The 24,139-nt window shown below is 44.0% G+C and overlaps 1 protein-coding gene across 1 annotated transcript in view; it reads right to left on the bottom strand.

The window, feature by feature from the left end:
* The window catches only part of WNT10A (Wnt family member 10A), a 44,769-nt gene extending 35,659 nt beyond the window's left edge, over positions 1-9,110 (bottom strand). Inside the window, exon 1 of the mRNA XM_080976603.1 lies at positions 8,454-9,110. Coding sequence (XP_080832729.1) covers positions 8,454-8,515 — 62 coding nt within the window. The 5' untranslated portion in view covers positions 8,516-9,110. The remainder of the gene's footprint in view (positions 1-8,453) is intronic.
* Between the last annotated feature and the right edge of the window lie 15,029 nt (positions 9,111-24,139).

The following is a 24,139-nucleotide window of genomic DNA, read 5'->3' as shown; positions in this document are numbered from 1 at the left end:
GGGCGGGCATTATGTTAGGTGGGGGGGTACCAAATTATCTCTGATGTAATTGGTCAGTTGGTTCAGTATTTTTATTTATTTACTTGATTTGGGGAGACAGCTGCACCCCACCCCACCCCGGCTACACCCATGTGCTGGAAGTTGGTGTCTGAAGTCCCAAGATGAGGTGCCTGTGAGCGTTCTAAGCAAAGACCCGTTCACAATGCGCTCAAGTTCCGAAGCATGTTCTGGAGGTGGGTTGTTTAGTGCAAAATGTTCCCTTTGTGCATCAAGCGTCCTTTCTCCAGAGCTTCCACTCACGAGCGTTCCCCCTTGTGGGCTTTAAATGTCTATGGCATAGGGACAAATTCTATCATAGGGACACATATCCTATCATCAGAGTTGTGGTCTCTTTGTGCGAGGTTTATATATAGTGATACCTCTGGTTGCGCACAGGATCCGTTCCGGAGCTCCGGTCAGATCCCAAGGAATTCACAACCGGAGGTGCCGCTTCTGCACATGTCGTGGTAGAGCGCTTCTGCGCATGCGGCAAAACCTGGAAAAATACTTCCAGGTTTGCCGCATTTGCATCCTGAAGGATACGCAACCAGAGGTGTGCATATCCAAAGGTACTACTGTACTTCCTGTGGCATATATCCATATCCCATGCTCCACTGTGACAACATGATGGGGTGGCCATGAGTATCTGGGCAGCTTAAAAAACAGAAACCAAAAACCCCTCCCATTAGTTAATAGGAAGGAGATTTCTTACTCCAGGTCTGTGGGGTGTAAGGTTGCACCATCAATAGGGGTGTGATCATGGTCTTGAGGCGACAGTTCAAGTTTGCTCCTCCCCTGTGCCAACCCCATCCAGCCCACAACTCCCCTGTTTCAGTACTTCTACCAGCACGGTCTCACTGGCAGAGCAGATTTGCAGTGCTCTGTCAATGTAGCTCCTGTTTTGTCAGCACAGCAGGAGTTCTGCCAAATCCTATGTCTTAGCAGCCAGCAAAACTGAAGTACAGGATTGCTCTTTTTTTATATGACTCCAATGCCTACGCTGGTGCTAAACAACCTAACATTCCTTCAACCCTTCCCCACCTCTTCCTTGATTTGTAAGCACTGTTAAGGATATGCAGGTGAAGCATCCCCCATGCTGTCGGTCTACCAGGTATCATAGGTGTGTCACTCTCACAGAACAGCAGGCACCAAATAGAAAAGCAGGTACCTTTTGACCCGTTCGAGATTTTTAACAGCAGCCCAATGACGTTTTTCTTCAGACACAGTCAGGTCTCATTTATTGCAACAGTCAAGATTCAGCATATATCAAACCAGTGCACTGCGACTTAAGGAGACCTGAGGCTAAGCTGCCAAGAAAAGGCAAATGGTTGACTTCATACTTTACCCGGGACCACACACGAAATAAGCTCCACCCTCCTGTCTTATAAAAAGGAAATGCAGTAGCAAATCTGCAATATGTCACCCCAACACATCCAGATAGTGTTGAAATCTGATTACCAGGCATCAGACGCCATGTACACAGGATCACACCCTTGTTTAACTAATTGGGAAAAGCTAACATCCTCTGCTTCTGTACTGAGACAATCATTAACACAGGTTGGAATCTGTACTTCATCCATGTAGGCTTACCCTCTTGCCATGGGAACTGTGAAAAACCTGGGATAATTACTAGTTGTCCCCTGGAAACCAATCCACACTTTGACTACAATCTTATATGTATCTATGCAAAGATTCCTGCATTGAAGGGGGTTAGACCATTTGATCCTTGTGGTCCCTTCTAACTCTAGAATTCTAAGATTCTATGAAAGAATCTGAAATCCATGGACCTTATTTGCATCTGACCATGCTTAAGAACAGTCACTAGTTTTGCAAATATATTGGGGCAGTTTATGCCTCTTCCAGCTCCTACTCCTGGCTGCATGTAGCACCCCACAGAGAATATTACTCAGGGAACGTTCCACTCCATATTTCCCCACCCCAAAGTAATAAAAAGATCATCCAATTTGTCTAGTGGAAAGAAATTTGTACTTCGATCCATGGGCCCCAGGTTCAAGTCGCATCCCTATCACCAGCTCTGTATATTACTTATTTCATGCATTTATATCGCACCTTTTTTCCATGGAGCGCTAGTCCTTGTACAAGGTTCTCCCCTTCCTCATTTAGTCCCCACAACAACCCTGTGAAGGCTGAGCAGCAGTGACTGGCCCAAGGTCACCCAGTGAGCTTCATGGACAAGTAGGGATCTGAACCCTGGTCTCTCATATCCTAGTAAGACACTCTAATCACTACACCACACTGGCTCTTGGGCATCACTGGACCCTCTGGCCCTTTAACACATCTGTAATGTGGGAACCGCAGAACACTGTAAGAGCAAACACAAGATCAGAAAGTAGGTGCATTCGAGAAGACCTGTTAGAATCGTGAACTCAAGCTCCTCACTCACCATACTCCCTTTTACACCCACACAACCACAGTCCAACACTGCTTGCTTGCACACACACACACACACACCTCACCCACATAAAATACACACACATATACATACTGTATGCCTCCTTACTGGCAACTCCTGCAGCCAAGCTGGTGCCAAACATATTGCTCTGCTTTCCATTGGGCCACATCAGTGAGCGGGTCTTGTTGTCTGGGCAGCCTAGAACCTCCCTACACACTACCCAGGCTTGTGGCCCAGGAAGGTCACTTCAGTGCTGCTTGCCCCCTGGCTTCACCCCCCTGGAGACACAATCCATTGTCTCTCAAGACAGAGGGATGCCGACAACAAGTCCATCACATTGTCTGTTCTACCCATACAATTGCATAAGCAGACACTAAGCAGAAACACACTCTGTAGACATTAATCCTTGAATGTACATAACCAATTCTCTCTCTCGCCCCCCCGCCCCCACCCAGTGGTTTGCCTTACATGCCACTGTGCCTCAGTTCTCCTCTAAGTGTTTCTTATAATAGATCTGAAATGCATTTTTCCAGACCTTCACATTGGCAAATTCCCCATGGATTACCGGTAAATGCAACAGGCCTTCTCGCTCCCTTTGCAGCTACATCCTGGTGGAGAGTGTCAAGCAGATGCTGCCTTGATATCTTCATTGAACAGAACCCATTCCACTCACTTGGGGTGGCTCATGATGGCCAAGGGATGGTTGGGTTGGATTCTGAGAGCCCAACCCACTGTCTGATAGAGGGGAGCGAGACTGGTTCAATCACACTGGGTACAGAGCCTCCGGGCCCCAGGGGGCATCTCAAATATGATTTAGAATGAAGGGCAAGAGGTTGAGGGGTGCTGAATTTTAGTATCACATGGGGTGCTGCTGAACCTTGAGACCCCAAGATCCGCCACTGCCACTATCATTCCCCACCTACCCTAGCCTTAAGCATCCTTCCACTGTTTTAGTGTTGAGAAGCAAGTGTCTGGCAGTCTTAGGAACTGACTGTAGGCTTTTTCATTTATCCCATTTGGCAGGCAAGTTTCTTGTGCTATCCAAGTCTCACCCGAACCGGTGTCCTTTCCTCCCCCTCACATCCTGCCATCCAAATAACCGACATACACTGACATCGCTCCTACACCCCTGCGGAGATCATCCCCACCCCCGCAGAAGCAAGACTTCCTTAATCCCCCTTTCTTCATTCTCCCTCCCCAAATAGACATTACAACACACACACCACATGCACATGTTCTTGTCTGGCCCAAAAAGCACAAGGACTTTTATTGGGGGTGGGGTGGATCCCGGCAAAAAGACCCACAGAGTTTGGGGAGAGGAAAGATGGAAGTGTCGAGAAGGGCAGTTTACCATGTCTGCTCTTTGAATCTGATTGACCTGTGCTCCCCCCACCCTCTCACTCTATAGCACTAAATGAGTTGAAACACGATTTCACAGTGAAAGGCCCGCAGGTCACAGGCTGTGGTTGCTACTGCTTTAATTAATACAAGTTCCAACTGTAATAAATTATATTTTTTGGAGGGGTGGCAGTAGGGGGTGGAGAGAAAAAAACTAACCCAAAAATAACTATTACAAACAAAACAAAGCAAAATGGAGACGGGAGGGGGGAAGGAAGTATATATAATTATTAACCCTTCCCCAGACTCTCAACACAAATGTTTTGTGATGGGGGGAGATTCAATCAGGAGGCAGATAGTAGCACACAATGATGAAATGAGGAACATTTCCCATTTATCCCGAAATGGGGGAAGGAGAGAGGGAGCCGTAATACCTGTTTGAACTGAGGTAACCTTAAGAAACAGGAGGCTGAGTGCACATTACGCGCTTCAAGTACATTCAAATGACATTTCCTCCCACAAGGAAATTTGGGCACTGTAGTTTCTTAAGGATTACTGGAGAGATAAACTACAGTACCCAAAAGCCTAAAGGGTGGAAAATGTGTTTCCAATGTGCTTTAAAGGTACAGAATCATAGAATCGTGGAGTTGGAAGGGATCCCTGAGGATCATCTAGTCCAACCCCCTGCAATGCAGGAATCTCAACTAAAACATCCATGGCAGGTGGCCATCTGACCTCTGCTTAAAAACCTCCAAGGAAGGAGAGTCCACACTTCCCAAGGGAGACCATTCCATTGTCAAACAGCTCTTACTGTCACAAGGTTTTTCCTGATGTTTAGCCAGAATTTCCTTTCTTATAACTTGAATCCATTGGTTCGAGTCCTACCCTCCGGAGCAAGAGAAAACAAGAAGATGAGAAAACAAGAAGATACTGGAAGATGGCTATCCTATCTCCTTTCAGTCTCCTCTTTTCCAGGCTAATTATGCACAGACAAGCCTGAGTCTTCCACTTCTTGAGGTGACCTAAAGTTCAAACAGGTGTCGTAGCTTCCCCACAATTCAAAATAAATGAGAAATGTTCCAGCATCATCACAAAACAAAATCAGAAGTTTGTTTGAGAACATGTGATTTGACCACCTATACTCATCCGAGACAGTAGATTCTCCTACCTGGATGCTAGACCCTCGAGGTGTTTAGGAGAAGGTCTTCCCCACCACCACCTCCCTCACAAGCTCTAGCAACATGTAGGCTCCCAAGCCTTGATCATTGCCTCTGGGCTGCAGACTGTAACGGCTGGCAGAGATGCCAAATTTTTTTCTACCTTCAACACCTGTGTGGCAAAAGGCAGAAATGCAGCAGGTGAATTCCCAGCACAGCGCTGCCATCGCAAGCAAAAGTTCTGAGGCATTTCTGCTTTTCACCGCCTCTGCTGGCATGGCAGAAAAACCCTACCAGGAAAAAGAAAAAGTGGGCAAAGACAGGACAATTCACCCTGTTCCCAAGGCAAATGACAGCAAGTAACAATTTTTAAAAAGTATCCACGTTTTAATCTGAATCAGGTGCATTTGACTATTTTCAAGCACCCAGACTGGATGTGCTCTCAGAGCAGGCCTCCCTTCAACCAGGGGCTTATCCACACTTACCTTTTGCCCCATGTTTTCCAGGCACAGGCCCAAACTTTAGCGCTCCATATCCAAGAGCTCTTCTTTCCCTGCAAAAACCCACTCTTTAAAACCAATGCACAACAAACGTCAATTTGTGTTTTCAGTGGACTGCCGTTTGCTCCAATTCAGCCGTAAAGAGCAGGTTTCCATGGGGAAATCTCAAGAGCAAAAAGAAAATGCTCAGACACAGAGATTTAAAGAGCAGGCAGTGCCCGGAAAGCGCATAGGAAAACTAAGTTTGTCCTGTCATTATTGGATCCATCAGCCCCCACCAACATGGAATTATGGGAGTTGTGGTCCCAAACAAAAGACTGGAAAAGGCTACTATAATCCATTCATTATTCCCTTATTTCACTGGTTGTACCTCCTATGTGCCCCCACCCACCCAAATGTAGCATGGTAATCTGATATCCAAGAGAGAACAGGACTAAGGCTAAACAAAAATGAGCAATGCACTTATTCTTATCAATTCACACTCCCAGGAGGGAAGTGACTGTATCCTAGGTGTCCCCACCAGCTTTAACTGGGCATGACACTCTAATAATTATGAGGCCAGTCCGCTGCACTGTTAAAACATGCCCTGTTTCTACTTTGTGTCTGTGCCCCTTCTAACCACAACCTCTTGATCAGTAGTATTTCCTTTTGAAATCTAACATCACAACCAGAAATCTAGGATCCACTGCCTGACTCTCAGCTGATAGCAGAATTTGCAAGATCACTCATGTGCAGAGGGATGTGTGGCCCAGGGTGTTAGGAAGCGCTCACTTCCCCCAAAACCCATTCCAAGAGATGACTCCTTCCTTGCACCCACGTACAGGAGCCTGAGTGAGACAGTTACCTTGCATATTATTTATCCAGAGGGAAGGGACTGGCTCAAGGGCTCCCAGGAAGAGCCGGTGTCAGAGTCTGTGCCAAATGCAAGGCTCACTCTGAGCCCCAAAACAACCAGGCCCCAAACTCAGAGGGGAGGCGTTTCTGCTCTTTGGCACGGATCAGGCTCTAGCCCTCAAGGAAGGGACCTGCCCTTCGAAGAAAACGATTAAGACATTGTGTGTCTTTCATAACAAGGCAGCTCAGAACAGCGCGGCATTTCTCCCTAATGAGAGCAGCCTTCTGCATGCCTTGGCGCATGCCTTTCATCCAAGCATCCCCAAGCCTTTTCCAAACATGATGCTGATTGATTGATTAATTAATGAAATCATCACCTCCCCCCACCCTTTTATATAGGCATGTGTATATATGAGAAAATGCTTCCAATCCCACGGGGTCTTTGAGAAACACAAAGTACATAAACATTTTTCTCCTCTGTTTAAATGATTCACAAAAAGGAACAATGTGGCTGCTAATCCGCCAGAATGATACAACAGCCAGGACTCCAGAAGTGAACACAGAAATCCAGTTTCTCCACTAGACCCCAAATTCTCTCCCTAAACTGGAAAAGTAATGATCACCCATCCCATATGCTTTGAACGTTGCTTCCTTCCCATTGCTAGAATAGATATTGGTGATTATATCCTCCAAATTTCCTCTTCTTCTATGAATGGATGTTCATTTTCTGCTGACAACTTCACTGTTAAACCTATTTTGGGTTAACACAAATGCCACCCACATACTGGTCCTTGTGGGTAATTATTTATTCACTTTCTATTCCCACATACGCATTTTCCCATTCCCAAAAATCTCAACACGGGCAATCCCAGTTGATCATCAATATAAACCTATACAGAAGGGAAAAGGGACAGCGAGGTGGGATAGAAACTCAAAGCCACCCAGTGATCTTCATGACTAAGCCAGGGATTTGAACAAAATTTCTCACGCCCAAACTTAGAACTCAAACCATGTGCTTAAACTCCAGTCAGATAATTGGGGGGGGGGGGTTGCTTGGTTCTGCAGCACTTCCACATAAAATTACTAAATTGGGTAGATGCAATGAAACCAAAAGCCATTCAGCTGAAAGCTTGGGACTACAGAAGGATCCAATGCACCCTAACAGGTTACCCAATCAAGAAAGAAGAGAAAAAAGTAAGGTCCCTAATAGACTACCATCGTAATATAACACAACCTATGATAACACAGAGCAGGACAGATTACTGGGTTTATATCCTATACAACACTCTTTATTAAAGCTTAGCTAAGTGTAGTACAACTGACTTTTGGGAAACAATGAGATTTTCACCTGCTCCTGCACACCAGAAGGATCCTGTGCTGGAAAATGAGTAAGGCCCACTCAGAGAAAAGACTGCCAAATTTCTGAGAGTCTCAAATGAATGAATTCAGTGCGATCAAAAAGAGCTACCCATTGCCTCAAGCAAACTGGTGTTTTGTTCTAGTCGTAGATAGTGTCAATCCTACCCAGAGGATAAAACCAATGGATTTTGCTCTATACATGGCATTGGGACTCTTAAATTCCCAGCTCCAAAGCGGGAATTACGACTGGTAAATGAGAGCAGACATCCAGTAGCCCGATCCCTCAATTTCTCTAGCACCACTTCCAGGAGAAGAGGCACAGACCCCTAACCCAGAACTCAAAAAGTGACAGAGGAATGGAGGCTCTTCCCCAAAATGTTTTCATGTCAAAGCAAATGCCCATTGGCAAGAATTTCACCATTACGGATGGGGTGAGAGAATATGTCTGTAGAGGGAGATGACAGCCCGGATTATAAGGTGCTGGGGGGTGGGAGAGAGAGGAGGCGTGAAATAATCCTGATGACTAGAACCACTCGTAAAAGAGACAAATCTGCTTCGACACTGCATTCCTGGGAGAGTTGTAATTATAGAAACGGCTCCCAAGTGACATCTCCTCCAAGCCCTTGGGGGTTTCGAGGGGCTGCATTAGGAGGGGATATGTAATTAATCTCCTCTTAGCATGGTGCGTATGCTGGGGGCATTGGAGCTTGGAAAGGCTGTCAATTCCGGGCTGCGTGGTAAAGGCCTCGCCAACGAGTGGAGAGGGTTTGGAAAGCGGGGAAGCCAGAGAAAACCAAAAGGAGACGGTCTTACCTTTGGCCCCAGAGACTGAGGAGAAGCAGGGGGCAGAACCAAAGAAGCAGAGTTTGTCCCATCTTGGCTGCTGAAGTTTTAGTCTGTCTACCAGCTGGTTCTTCTTGTTTAAGGGCTAGTAGGGTGGGGATGGGGGTAGGTTGTCTCTTCGCTGCTTGCTGCTGCTGCTGCTGTTGTCGTCGATTTGCGCTTTTTCTCTCTACTCCTGTCACTTTCCCCTGCTCTTTTAGGACCTCATTGATCGCCTTGGATTGGAGAGGGAGGTGTTTTTGTTTTTTCGACAGCTCGTTGCAAAGATTTGCAAGCCCAAACTGCAGCGAGCACCTCGGGCCTGCCCTCTCTCTCTCTCTCTCTCTCCCTCTCTCTTCCCCACCCTTCTCGTTCCTTCAGCAGGGCAGCTGGTTTTCGAAGAGGCGTCGAGGGTTAGTCGTCGTCGGTGAAGGTAGCAACGGGCTCCACGGTTGTCCTCGGAGCTCCATGCGGGCAGGTCCTCCTCCTCCTCCACCCCCCATCCGAGAGCGCTGGGAAGAAAAAGAAGGAGGCTGGCAAAGATCTCTCTCTCTCTCTGCCTCCCTGTCTTATGTACACACCCTCTTTCCTTTGCAACTTTTGAACCCCCCACCCGGCTTGCTGAAGTTGCAAGCAGAGGCTGCTGCGACTCTATCAGGGCAGGGTAATCTTTCTCCGGGGGGAAGGGAGGGGGCAAGGGTGGGGTCAGGCCGGGCCCGGCGGGCACGTGCGGCCCCCGCAGCCCGCCCCTCCACTCATCGCGGCTGCTCCCGCGATGGGGCAGCTGGCGACCGAGCCGCGGGGCGGAGGGCGCACGAGGCAGCGCGCCGCGACCGGCGACCACAGCGGAGGCGGATTCTTCTCGGCCTGGACGGGACGGGAAAGCAGCAAAAAGCTCTCCACGCGCAGCAAGCAACCGCCGAGCCAGCGCCCCAAGCCCGAGTCCCGACACGCCCGTGCAGGAGCCCTCGGGCGGGCAGGCGGGAAAAGGACGGGCCGGGAAGCGTGTGCCAACCGCACACCCTGAGACATGCACCCTCGCACACACACGCACGCATCTGCAGAGACGCGCACAGCCATCCCGTGCAACCCCGGCCACACTTGCGCGCCCACCTCCTTTGCAGAAGTAACGGCTCCAACGCTGCATGCACGCCCACACGTGCACGGCCCAACGCTGAGAACACGCGCACAGGCGCGCATCGCCATGCACACAGGTATCAGGAGAAATGGGCGCACAACACGTTCGCGCAAAACAGGCGCAACACCCAGCAGTCACAAACATTATTTGCATAGATTATTTATATGCTGCAGACTCACTCGATGTATATTTTTTGCTAACTATCCACCGGACTTTCCAGCCCGGGCATGCGGCTGCATCATTGTGTGTGGCCGAAATACAACTGCAGCACCTACCGACACAGTTGCAAATGACCACACAAATGCATGCACAGCTCTGCAATCCGATAGCTCAAGGCTCGCATACACATCACCATCATCTGGCCAGTTACGTATAACCTGTTCGTATGCGTCCTCGTGTAAACAAAGAATCTTGCAAACGGGGTCCATGGATCCTTCTAGGTACACATGTATATACAGCCTTAGCTTTTCCATATTCACACATACAGGTACAGGGTTCATTAGTTACGTTATTGCTGTATCCTGCTCTAATATCAACAGATATAGGGCAGTTTAGGAATATTTTAATTAATAGACAAATTGCCCCATATGTCATTCAGTTACACAGCCCTGCTCTTTAATCATTAGATAGCTAGGACTTGTCTGTTCTGGGTAGATGGAGGGGCTGCTGGTAATGGCTGCTCCTGCCTCATATAGGAGTCTGGGCTGTAGATGGTGTTCCTTATGAGGCCTTGACTATTCGGTAGGTGCTGTAGGATCACCAGAGCTATTTGGGTTTCTGAAACCTAAAATTTAAAAATTATCAGTTCCCATCATGGTAATGAAATAGCCTGGGGGGAAATGGATGGGTTTGTTTACAAAATGTATTTTTATTAGCATTATTTGTACCTACATTTATGACACTCAAGTACTTTTAATGTGCTTCAAATCCCTGTTGAGGGTTTGAGAAATATCTGCATGTCTGCTGCCATTCTTAAGCATTAAAGAAATGGGATTATTGGCTTGAAAGGCTTGTTGAAGTTTACAGTCATTGATCAGAATGCAGATAGATAGTGTTAGCTTTAAACTTCCCTTTAGTCCAGGGGTAGGGAACCTATTTCAGCTTGAGGGCCACATTCTCTTCTGGGCAACCACATGGCAGAGGTGGGTGGGGCAAGAGGCAAAAGTAGGCGGGGCAACAAATGTAAAGTTTACCTTTGTGCAGTAGACTACTTTTCTACACCCTCTCTCTCACACACCCTCTCTATTCTCCACCCAAGCAAACGGGAAAGCATTATTTCTTATTATTATCACTTTATTCACGATTCATCTTACATCCAAAGGTCTCAAGGTGAATTGCATAGCAAACAAGTAAATATTAAAGACGCACATGAAAAGTGACCACACCGAACATCCCCCAAGTAAATATTTCCCACCATGAAATTATCAGAAGCAATCACCACAAAACAGCAAGCAGCTAAAAACATCCAAAAAGCAAGCAAGGAACAACTATGAACATTCAAATACTTGGGTGCATTCAAAAGTCCTTAGCCTGGAGCTGAAAAAGTGTCGGAGCCAGACATACTGTTCTGGGGAGAGCATTACAGAAATGGGGAGTCGTGGCACAAAAAGGTAGGGGGGACATTAACAACTGCTTAATCACATGTCATCCTTATTCGTATATATATATTTTATTTTTAGAACAGGAGGGAATGGGGAGCAGAAGGCTTATTCCCCCCACATCTCCAAGGACACATTGCAGCTGGGTAAAAATACAGGGAGGGGCAGTGAGAGTATGGCCTGGAGAGAGTTCCAAGGGCCAGATGGAGAGCTCTGAGATTCCCCACCCCTGCTAGAGATTGCCTTGTCTTCTCTTGCTATATATTAGGCCAAAGTCTGTGAGCCCTCAAGCTGATTGATTTCTTGTGCAGCCCCAACCTCAGCGCCCCACCTCCCCTGCACCTCCCCCCACCATCCAGGTAAGGGGCAGTGACACTGCTGTCAGGGGGCAGCTCAACAGCAGCTTCTGCCAGTATTTCCCCTTACATGTTTACATTACCCAAGTTTTCACTCCTGCACAGGAGTTATCTTTTAGTCTAATCTACTTTACAGGCTTGTAGTTGTGAGGATAAAGTGTGGCAGGGGTGTGGGGTGTGAACCACACGCTGCCACCCTAAGTTCCTTGAAGGAAGGGCAGGGGTTTAAAACTGGAATAAATAATTTGCCCGGTGGATTGATCAGTTAAAGTTCAAATAAATAATGACATTTCTTTTTTTTAAAAAACAACAACCCGTAACTCCCAACCATGGTAAAAGTGAATACATATTTTTCTGTTTATTTTTCTGAATGCTAGCATGCACCTCTGTAGTCTTCTGTTTCATAATAAACAGCTTTTGATACTTGTGGTTTCACCTGAGAATTCAAGGGTTTTGGCAGTGCATTGCTCACTTTGAGACCTCATGGGCCGAATCCACATAAAGGTTTGGGTGTTGGACAGATGTGCATCCAGTGAACATATATCCCCCCATCCCCGTCTTACTCCTGCTGTGACTAGATGGCTCTGCTTCTCAATGGATGCACACATAGATGGAGCAAAAGGCAGACGGGAAATTGTTAATGTGAATTCTGCTATGAATTCTGTAAATAATAACATGATAATAATAGGGAAAGCTGATGCATTAATATAGAAATTTAGAGTGTCCAAAATGTTTCATACATACTATGCCAGTAATCTAGAGTGTGAAAGGTAGATCAGATCTGTTCATATCCCAGATGGAAAAATGTCTTGATCAGGACCAGCCCAAGACATTTTTCTGTCTGAGACGAAAGACAAGATGGTGCCTCCTGCCTATTCCAGGTACAGAAGCTGACTGGAGTGCAGAGGTGTACCTAGGCTCTCTTGTACCCTTGGCAAGGAGCTGTACCCCTGCCCCATATCCTTGTGCCCTTGGCAATCACTGTCTCTCTTTGTCTTTCTTCACAATTTTTGCACCCTCTTGCGCCAACTTAACCAACTTCTGGGAATGCCCGTGCTAAAGTGAAAATTGAATTTGCCTTCAACTCTGATGATGGAATAGCATCCTGAGGCAGCAGGCTGGTTCTGGGGTGGACAGGATAGGCTGTACAACAAATGTAATTCTGTCTTCCAAAAGAGTGCCGGGGGGAGGGGGGAGAGAAACAGCCACGTGCTTCCCCTACTGCCCCCCGTCATCTGCCACCTAAGGCATTCATCTCATTTTGCCTAATGGTAGGGCCAGCCCTGGTCTTGCCAAATGGTCTGGCAGTGCAGTCCTCAGCTGAAACTGCTAGCTTGTACAGTGCACTGACTCGCAAGCATTCTGCAAATATCTGCCTACCTGACTCTAGTACTTTTGACGCTTTCCATCAAATTACCTAACATAGTTTCAGAAATTAAGTCAGCGCTAACTGTAGTCCACAAAATGCTTTTTTACCATAAGGAACGTGTTTGTTTTTAAGCTGCCACAAGACTCTTTGTTGTTTCTGTTGGACTACACAGCAACCCGGCTACCCCCTCTGGAAATTGTTACAGAGCTATGCAGCAGTGAGAACATTGGGAGGATTCAGTTGAAACTCGGAATGATTTCGATAAAACTTTTTAAGGATTAGCACATTAAGATAAACTTTTGCAAAGACAAATCAGGTACTTAACTACAAAAGGAGAGAAACCTGGCGAGGCAGCAGCACTGAGTTTCTTTTAACCACAACCTGAACACGAGCCAGCAACTGTGAGGCTCTTGCATAAGAAAAGGTGAAAGAAAAAGGCAGAGATTGGGCTGTGTTACAAAAGGTTAGCGCTTCAGGTAGGAAGCCAGTGCTCTTCTTTGCTCAGTTCCTTTTATACCTCTAACTCTGATAAAGAATGTGTTGAGGATCTGGGCATCCAGTTATGAAAACATCAGGAAGAATCAAATGTAGGAATTGATTGAATAATAACTGGAATTATTAAACATTAATAACTGGAATTATTAAAAAAAAATTTTTTTTCATCTTTCATCTTGTTATTTATTATGACAAATGTACGAAGTTGCCTTGGTCTGAATCAGAGCATTTATTTATTTCATTTATAGCCCACCTTTTCCTCCAAGGAACTCAAGGTGGCTATGTAGCTCTTCCCCTCTTCACGGAATCCCCATAACGCCTCTGTGAGGTACGTTAAGCTTAGGGTTGCCATATTTCAATAAGTGAACATCTAGACAGAAAAGTTGTTTACCTTTTTTGCAAAATCACAAAGAATTTGGCCTTTTTTTTTTAGGAAGATCGGCAAAATTTAGCCAATTTCTGCCAGGACACTGCTTCCGGATACGGTATTCCGTGTATGTCTGGGAAATTCCTAGCAACCCTAGTTAGGCTAAGAGGCTTTTATTTTCTCGGGGATTTTTCTTCATTGGGAATCTCATGACACAAGCATGATAAATTCCATGAGGTTGGGGAGTTCTCTGGAATGGAGGATCCTTAAGCGCTTTGGACCACAGTGGATATGGGATTGTGGGGTTTATCTAGAATCATCCAGAACGGCAGTGGGGTTTTCCTCTGCTATTTACAGGTGTTCAAATAATCCCTTTCCTCTCTATAATCACAGCCTTTGTATAAATGGCCTGTGCTGGGTGTTTAAATGTGGTGCACCATGACAGTAGCTGGCTCTGCATTTTTCCACCTAGGCAAAGATCCATGTTTTTCTGTAGTCGAGATGGGAACTGTTATTACTTGGGGCTATGACTGGGCTATAACCTTATAACTCTATGTTTGACCCTTATGCAGGCAGATGCTAATCTGCCAAGGATGCCCTCATTTTAGAGAATAACCACAAGCCTGCAATTCTGCCTAGTGGATTTTTAAAACAATCCGTCAACCCTGTGTACTCCAGAAGGCTTCCTTCAGGAAGCGGCTTAGACTCTCTATGTGGGACCCTCAGAGAAATAACCACTGAATATTTGTCTCCAAGGAAATTATAGAATCTCTTTATCTGGAGGTTTTCAAGAGAAAATGGGTGATTGGCTGCTGGGTGTCATTTAAATTTAAGGAATTTGCTGGGTATGACCCATAGGAACTCTTCCGGATACATGATTCTATCAATCTGTGGAAACAGAACATACTATACAGACACCAAGAAACATCACTATGTTGACGGAAGCCTCTCATGCTGACAGCAAAGCCCTTGCATGCACAAAACATATCGCCCTGTCTTAAGCAAGCATGACTTTGGGGCAAAGCAGATTCTGTACCACTAAGCCACGCCCTCCCCCTAAATTTCAAGCTCGTTCTTGCTATACCTAATAAAGACTTAAATATCTTCAAATATCCAGCCCCTCTGGTAAAACTTTGACATCCTTCTATTTCTAACATGGCAAGGTCCAATGACTATGCTAGATGAAAAGCATCTGCAGTGCCTACTTGGTTTAACTAGCAGAATCCCAATCCCTTTTTTAGTTCTCTTGTTGTAAGCTAACAAAAGCAGGCTCTACATAGGAGCCCAGGAGGCAGCAAGCATAGACGCATTGCTCCATCTCTTCCACCTGTTGCTCCAAACCAGCATACCTCAGGAAGCCCACTGCATAACATTCAATCTGAAAAAAATATTATTATTGTTGTTGTTGTTGTTGTTGTTAATTATGGCTGACTGGCAGAAGCTCTCCAGGGTTTCAGACAAGAATCTTTCCCAGCCCAACCTGGAGATGCCAGGGACTGAACCACTGAGCCACAGCTCTTTTGCAATATATAATTGCCATAAAATTTAATTCATCAACTAAACGCCAGAGACTAATGAAAGATTTTAAACTCCTTATTGTTGACAGTTTTGAGGAGGCTTGGCCTTTCCATCAGAAGGTAAAGCAACATTTATATCAGCGATAGGAAGCTGGTTGCCCTCCAGGTGTTCTGGACTACAACTCCCATAATCCCATGGGCCTATACTGGCTATGCTGATGGAAGCTGGGAGTCCAGTAATAACTGGATGGCTGCAAGCTCCCCATCTTCGATTTACACACACAGTTTCAGTGAAGTAGTGATCAAGGTGACCCAGGAGAAGTCACCTTTCAATATCAGCCTTCTAGTTACAAGGCAAGGGTTTAGGGCAACAGAGATTTGCATATTAGGCCCTTAATGCCTTTCAAGGGTCTCGAGATCCCTGATAAAACCTTAGCAATAAAGGGGCCTTACTCAACAGCACTGGCAGCTGAATCACAGAAAGTGCTGGATTTTCTTCCAGACTCACCAGAGACTTTCTAATCTGATCTCCTTCCATAGAGATGGGGTTGGGCAGGATAAACAATCAACAGTGGAATTAAGAGGAAAGTCTTGAGTTCATTCCATTGAGAACAACACCTCTTTAAGTGCCAATCTGCCATGTCCCAGATAAAGTACTAGTCTTTGTCTCCTCGGGAGCAATGAAAGCTGAAAATTAGGCCTCACCCTCTTCAATCCCTCTCAGTCTGGCCTGTAGGAAGCTTCTTTCACTGTGACACGAATTCAGGCTGGAGGTAGGTGGGAGGAGATAGGAGGTGGTGGCTGCAGACTCACCATACATTTGAAACGCATTCCCCCTCCTCCAGAGAGTCCTGAGGAAGGAAAAAGAGGCAAGGTCCTCTTGTGGATCAGGAATTTGGTCAAGAGGAAGCAGAGAGTAGGAACGAGGACAATTCTCCCAATGGAGCAGGGCTGTCTAATCTGCGGCAGCTGCTTTGGATAACCTTGCCCGCCCTGCTGCCTCTGCTGACAGCAGCACTGGCTTCTGAAATCTTACGAGAGATTTTCAAAACTTTGTGAGATCTTGCATGAGATCTCAAGAGATTTTGGTGAGATCTTGCCAGAACTCGCTGTCCCTTCGCAACTCAGGTCAGGGAGGCTGCAGTGGCGTGTCACGTTCCTGTTTCACCTCAGGCAGTGAAATGGAATGCAACGCCCCTGCCCTGGCTAGGCCCAGAATTGTTTCACTTCAGAGATTGAACTTTATGAGACACCGTCTGAATATTATTTGAGCCATAATGTGTTTGTAGCTACATAAGCCGCAAAAGGTAACTTGGACATTCATCTGAGTTTCTTGCTCAGATTATGTGTGGCACACCAGGGGCCTATCTTCCAGTAGAAAATCTCTGGATGAAATACACCTTTCGAAGTGAAATGTGTGTTGTTGTTGTTTTTGGAGCTGAGGGGGTTGCAGAACATGTGTTGGTCACATTTTTGGTACACACAGACATATGCCTATGCAGACAAGCATTTTGATACCCCCAAACTGAACACCTGAAGCGGGGGGGGGGTTTAATTGCTAGTTTATTCACAAGGACCATATGTTATTAATTAAAAACTGGTTTGATCTTGAACAAAATTAATAAACAGATTATATTTATTATTCTTCTATTAATAGCCTTTAAAATCACATTTCAGGGAATTTCCACTGAAACAAAATTGCTAGGAAAGTGTGATTCTTCAAACTAAATTTGTTTTTTGGCATTTTCTCCTCCTCCATCACCCATACTTGTTGTAGAAACCACTTAGTCTCTCCGCAGTCTTCAGTGTCAGTCACCTCCCTGCTTGGTACCAACTCCCACCTGAGGACCACACTACCTGGTTAGGCCCACAACTTCCCCTGCCAGTGGGAGACCACAACAGCTGCTTTGAGAAGTGCAGATGCTTGTGGGGATCCTAAATACACACATCAATTTCCAGTCAAATATGAAGGGAAGTGCTTTGATCTGTCTCCAAACCTTAATGACATAATTGGTTCCAAGTGAAGGTATCCCCTTCCTGCTGCTGTTTTACTAGAGCCAAAGAGATGATTTCACAGTCACTCGAGCAGCAGGTCTTTCTCTCCACCCCCAGACTCCATTACAATTTCTTCCCTTAAAGTAGCTAATTCACAGAGGACTGGTGTGCCTAAGTAACTTGGCAGCTTTTTGTGGCACTACAATGTTGGATGTGCCTCCCATTCTGCATCACTGCCTAACTACCGGTAAATATGTTCATTGTAGGGACATGTGGTTCTGTCTTTGTACGTTGCTGAATGAAGGCATGAACCTGGCCTCACTATTTCGCTCACTTGTGGCCTTATGGTGTTGAGTGTCTGGCTGTGATGTTGCTTGGAGCAATATTGCTCTCTCTCATTAACATGTATTGTTCGCAAGTTACTCACATGCATTATGCTGTTTCCATGTTTAGTACAGCTGACTTATTGCTGCACAGATTCATGTTCTTATCAGTGGAATCACTTCATTTTTGCTGTGCACCCATTACCACAAATGACCAAACACTTTGGGGCCATTCCTGATTCTGGTGGTACTTTCTCAGTGTTCTACAGGTGGGGAGAGAGGAAGCACTTAAGCTGTTGGTGATTCTTCTGTTGTCACTCACTGTGGTTGTTCCTGGCAACCTGCTGCAATTTGGCTATTCCAGTAGAAATAGAAGGAAATTCAATTCTGATAAAATACCTACTGAAAGAGATGTATACCAAGACTGTTTGCCAGTTCTCATTTTTGTTTAGGTTTTATGTAATAATAAGTGAACAGGAAGGAGGTGAAATATTTCCTAGTCTCCATTTTAGAACATAGTTGATTATTTTAATGCATGTTGACAATATGGTTTTGGTTTCACATACATAAATACACTGGAGAAGGCTAATGAGAGATGTTCAAAGTTTCTGCAAGGAATTACTCATAATTTATTCCAAAACAAAAGTTGTAGTGTTTCGTAAAATACAACCACAACCCCTGCCCCAGGTGCAGACAGACTATGGATGGGCATGTAATTGAACAGGTCAAAACCTTTACATTTCTGGATATACTTTCCCTGGAAAATGCTCCTGGCTACCCCAGCACATTGTTAAATTTAAAACTTTCAAAACTTCTTAAGCAATGTGGAACTTTACCTGTGGAACAGGTGGAAGCTTAGTAATTCCGGCACTGAATATATTCACAAGAAAGATGACGCCATAGCTCTGTCAACTCTAGGTGTGGGGACGTGAAAGCATTAGTTCCCTTGAAAGCCTTCAAAAAAAAATTTGCCGATCATACCTTGCTCTGCCTCAAGGCATTCCAGTAGCTCAACTGCGAACAGTAATAGGCTTTAAGATCTGCTAATGAAACCCTCATTCTGCATTGGCTTAAGCCCTACCTTATGAAGAACCCACATTCTTTCTAGCTAGGAAAAAAAGTTAATGTGAACTGAGTGCAGCAGTGTGTAAGCTTAGATCAGCAGGATGGCCTAGATTTACTTCCTTAAGTAGAAACAGAGGCAAGGCATAGTAAATTTTGGTTAAAAAAGAAGAATTAACAATTACAGCATTCATCAGGGCATGAAGATGAATCATTATTATTTTTCCATATACAAAAGGGTCCAATATTGTGATACCTTTCAGAGAAGAGAGAAAAAAATTTGGAGAAAATTAAGGATGGAGAAAAAAGACTGAGGGCGAAACCGAACTCACAGGAGATTTTAAAAGAGATAAAGCTATACCAAGTACAATATATGAAACTGATGAATCAGGAGATAGAATGGAAGGTCAAACAGATGAAACAAAAGACCTTCGAATCGGCAAATAAGTGTGGGAAATTACTGGCCTGGCAAATGAAAAAAAGACAAAAGCTGAATACGATTACGAACTTGGTAGTAGAAGGGAAGAATATACAGAATCCTGGGGAGATTCGGAAGTGCTTTCAAAATTATTTTAAACAGTTATATACGCAGGAAACCCAGAAAGAATTAGACATTGATCGGTTTTTGAAAAATAATGGATTACAAAAAGTATCTCAAGAGAGCAAATCAATATTAAACTCTACAATATCTGATCAAGAGGTGGAAGGAGCCATTCAGAATATGAAATTGGGCAAATCTCCAGGACCGGATGGTCTAACTGCAAAATACTACAAATCTTTGAAAGAATGGTTATTGCAACCGTTGAAAGAACTTTGCAATGAAATACTACGGGGAGGAAAAGCACCCAAGTCGTGGAAAGAAGCATACATTACACTTATACCAAAAACTGAAGTGGAGAAGACACAGCTGAAGAACTACCGTCCCATATCCCTACTTAATATGGATTACAAAATTTTTGCGGAAATTATGGCTAAAAGATTAAAAAATGTATTGGTAAAAGAGATTCATAAAGATCAGGCGGGCTTTCTCCCTGGGAGACATCTGTCAGATAATACGAGGAATATTATCAATATTTTAGAAAAACTGCAAGTTAATATCAATACCAAAGCTGTTTTAATATTTGTAGATGCAGAGGAAGCCTTTGACAATATTTCTTGGAGTTTTATGAAGAAAAATTTGCAGGGGATGGGGGTAGGCCAAAGTTTCGAAAATGGTATAGGTGCAATTTACTCGGAACAAAAAGCTAAGCTCATTGTGAACAATGTAGTTACAGAAGAATTTAAGATAGAGAAAGGAACAAGACAGGGTTGCCCAATCTCCCCATTGCTTTTTATATCGGTCTTGGAGGTTTTGCTCAATATGATTAGAAAAGACCAATTGGTTAAAGGTATACAACTCGGAGCTAAACAGTACAAATTGAAAGCTTTTGCTGACGATTTAGTTTTGACTTTACAGGAGCCAGAAGCTAGCACAAAAAGAGTATTACAATTAATCCAAGAATTTGCTCAAGTAGCAGGTTTTAAATTGAACAAGATGAAAACTAAGGTATTAGAGAAAAACCTTACAGAGATTGAGAAAGAGAGGTTTCAGAAAGAGACAGGATTAACAATAGTTAACAAAGTGAAATATTTAGGGGTGCATATGACTGCTAAAAATGTGAATTTGTTTAAAGAGAACTATGAAAAATGTTGGTCAGAAGTGAAGAAGGATTTAGAAACATGGTCAAAATTGAAGCTATCATTGTTGGGCCGAATTGCTGCGATAAAGATGAATGTATTGCCCAGAATGTTGTTTTTGTTTCAAACATTGCAAATTGTGGATAAAATGGACTGTTTCAAGAGGTGGCAAAGAGATATGTCCAAATTTATCTGGCAGGGCAAAAAGCCTAGAATAAAATTTAAGATATTAACAGATGTGAAGGAAAGAGGGGGATTTGCCCTGCCAGATCTTAAACTTTACTATGAATCAGCCGCATTTTGCTGGCTGAAAGATTGGCTACTTCTTGAAAACGTGGACATTTTGGACTTAGAAGGCTTTGATAATGTGTTTGGATGGCATGCATATTTATGGTATGACAAGGTTAAAGCGCATAAGGCCTTTAAGAACCATATTGTCAGGAAAGCATTGTTTAATGTTTGGGTGAGATATAAGGATTTGTTGGAAAGTAAAACACCAAGGTGGCTGTCACCAATGGAGGCAAAGGCATTGAAAAAAACTAATATGGAGACAAATTGGCCAAAATACTGTGAAATTTTAGAACAAGTTGGAGATAAACTAAAATTGCAGAGTTTTGACAAATTAAAAACTAAAGTTCGAGATTGGCTTCATTATTATCAAATAAGGGAGGTTTTTAACCTAGATAAAAAGATTGGTTTCCAGGAGGAAAAATCCAAATTGGAAACGGAATTGTTAGAGCCTAAAACAAAAAATTTGTCAAGAATGTATAACCTGCTGCTGAAATGGAATACACAGGATGAAATGGTTAAGTCTGCTATGATTAAATGGGCACAAGATGTTGGGCATAACATTATGTTTGCTGACTGGGAACGGTTATGGACTACAGGTATGAAATTTACGGCTTGTAATGCTTTAAGAGAAAATATAATGAAAATGATTTATAGGTGGTACTTAACCCCAGTCAAGCTAGCAAAAATCTATCATTTGCCCGATAATAAATGTTGGAAATGTAAAGAAAATGAAGGTACCTTTTTCCACCTTTGGTGGACGTGCCCAAAGATCAAGGCCTTCTGGGAAATGATATATAATGAACTAAAAAAGGTATTGAAATACACTTTTGTGAAGAAACCAGAGGCCTTCCTCTTGGGCATGGTCGGCCAATTGGTGCGAAGGGAAGACAGAAATTTTTTTATGTACGCGACAGCAGCAGCAAGAATACTCATTGGGAAATATTGGAAGACACAAGAATTGCCTACCCAAGAAGAATGGCAGATGGAAGTGATGGACTATATGGAACTGGCTGAGATGACCGGCAGAATTCGAGACCAGGAAGAAGGGTTGATGGAAGAAGACTGGAAAAAAATTAAAATATATCTTCAGAAATACTGTAATATAAAAGAATGTTAGAAAAAGGTTGGAAAAGAATATTAGGCCGTATTGGCAGACATGGTATAATGGAATAAGTAAAAACGAAGTGTAAAATGAGGATAGAGGAGAATTAAATATTTTCGAATGTTAAAATAAGTAAAAGAAAAGAAGGTTAGAAGGATTTGCTGGAGATACGATCTAAATTAGAATACAAAGCAGGGAGGTGAGAGGAAGTCATGGAAATAAGTAAAAGGGAAAAAGGTGGTAAAGGTCTAATTTGATTTTTGTTATTTTTTATTGTGATGCATGTTTATTCTTTGTTGAGTTTTTTTTTTCTTGCTTCTTTTTTATTGTCTGTTTTTTGTAACATGTGTATGGTTTGTTTTTTCTTCTTTTTTTGTAACTTTAAAACTGGAATAAATATTCTTTAAAAAAAAAATATTGTGATACCTTTCTTTTATGCTCTTCTTCAGCGATGGCCTTTGGTAATATTTCATAACATGGTGCCCTGTGCAAGGCCAAAATTTGACGCCCCCAAATGGATCTTCTCAATTATTGATCTCATCCATTTTGCGCCCCCTCAGCTTTGTGCCCTGTGCAGGGGAACTGCCTGCACCACCCTAAATCCAGCACTGCTCTTTCTTACGTATAGCCTTTATTATGGCTCCAAGATTTTCAGACATTGGAGGGACGTTACGGCAAGCTTTCAGTTAACCAATGTTTGTGTAGAGGATATTTTTCATAGAGGTGTTTCATTTATACATTCCAGAACACCAAATTTTTTGTTCCGCCGTCCCAGTTTATAGCCTTGGGAATGAGCTGAACAAAAAATTGTCCTTTACTGAGAGATCAAAAGAAACATGTCTGTCACCCGCCCTGTTTCTTTATTTGCTGTGGCAGTGCAGAAACTAAAATTAACACTGGCAACCGTCATGGTGACACTTGTCATTATCCTAATTTGATTATTTGGTTTACTATTTCAGTATTTTCACCATTTATATTGTTTTAATACAGTTTTATACTGTGCAATTAGGTTTGTAATGACCTATGGTTAAAAAATCATATAAACCTAAACTTAAGGCGGGACAAAACACGAAGCAGCAACCATACAGGGTCATGTTTGACGTAATTCTGTATTTCTCTGTCTTCTGAATGCTAGTTTGTATCCAACATTAGCCATACTCAGAGTAGACCCTGACATAATGAACTTATGCACATTATTTACAATGGGTCTACTCTCAGGAGAACGTATTGAGGAACAATCCGCAATAATTACATTTCCCCCTGTCTTCTGAAATTGGTGATGTGCCTAAAAACCCTAACAACTCTGCAACAAAGAAGCTGAGGGACTTTAATTTCAGGTGGGGATTTTGCAGTACACACCATACATTTAAAGTATATTACTTCCCTGCAAAGGGTCCTAGGAACTGTGGTTTGCACCTCACAAAGCTACAACTCCCAGCACCTCTAAGAAACTACATTTCCCAGGATTGTTGGAGGGAAGTCGTGGGAGGAGAGACTTGAAATTCAATAGCACCAGGAACTGAACTGAGGCTGGGGAGGGGAGGGGTGGAATGGGGGGCAGGAAACTGAGGCAAGCTATAAGCAGGTCTGGTCCTATGATACAGGAAGCTGAAAAGACCCACTTGAGGGGGTTGGTGGAGTGATAGATGAAGGCAGAATTTGTGTCTGAATGGCAAGGCAAGACAGCATTGTATTTGAGTCTGTTGCTGCATTACTTGCATCTTATATGGTTTTTATCGTATTTGTAAGTAAGGTCATATGTGATAACTGAAACCCATTGTAGGAAAAGGGAAATTCAGCGATAACACACAGCACAGCAAGGAGACCCTTGCTCTTGGAACTACAGGCATGAGAGTCCGGGAGAGACTTAGAGCAGTAATAACAAAACAAAACAAAACAAAACAAAACAAAACAAAAAGCCCTGCTGGATAAAGCCAAAGGTCCATCTAATTCACCATCCATTTCTCACAGTGGCCAACCAGTTGCCTACAAGCAGGACCTGAGTGCAAAACTGCTCCTCCCTTGCAATTTCCAGCAACTGGAAAAGGGCAGACTGAATACTTCTAGGTGGGGGGAAGATCCTACAAAAAGAAAACCCCACCCTAAACCCAGCTGACTGCTGCTTCTGTGTGCACCTTCCTGCCCAGTGTCAGGGAGCAGTTTGAAAACCACAATTCAAGCCGGATGATGATGATGATAGCAGGGAAGTTCCATTGTGACCTGCAATGAACCCTCTAGTAACGCCTGGGGCAAGAAAGCCCAGAGGAACCCCTTTTGCTGCTCCCACCATGCTGGGAGAAACCTCTCATTATCTGCCTGTGTTGTGGTGAGGCTGACACATGGCTTCACTTTGGGAGAATCAGATGTTCCTATCCCCGTCATGGTAC

Source organism: Podarcis pityusensis, assembly GCF_964106645.2.
Source record: "Podarcis pityusensis genome assembly, chromosome: 1".
Lineage (NCBI taxonomy): Eukaryota > Metazoa > Chordata > Lepidosauria > Squamata > Lacertidae > Podarcis > Podarcis pityusensis.
The sequence above is the reverse complement of the archived record's forward strand: the minus strand, read 5'-3'. Positions and strand labels throughout refer to the sequence as shown.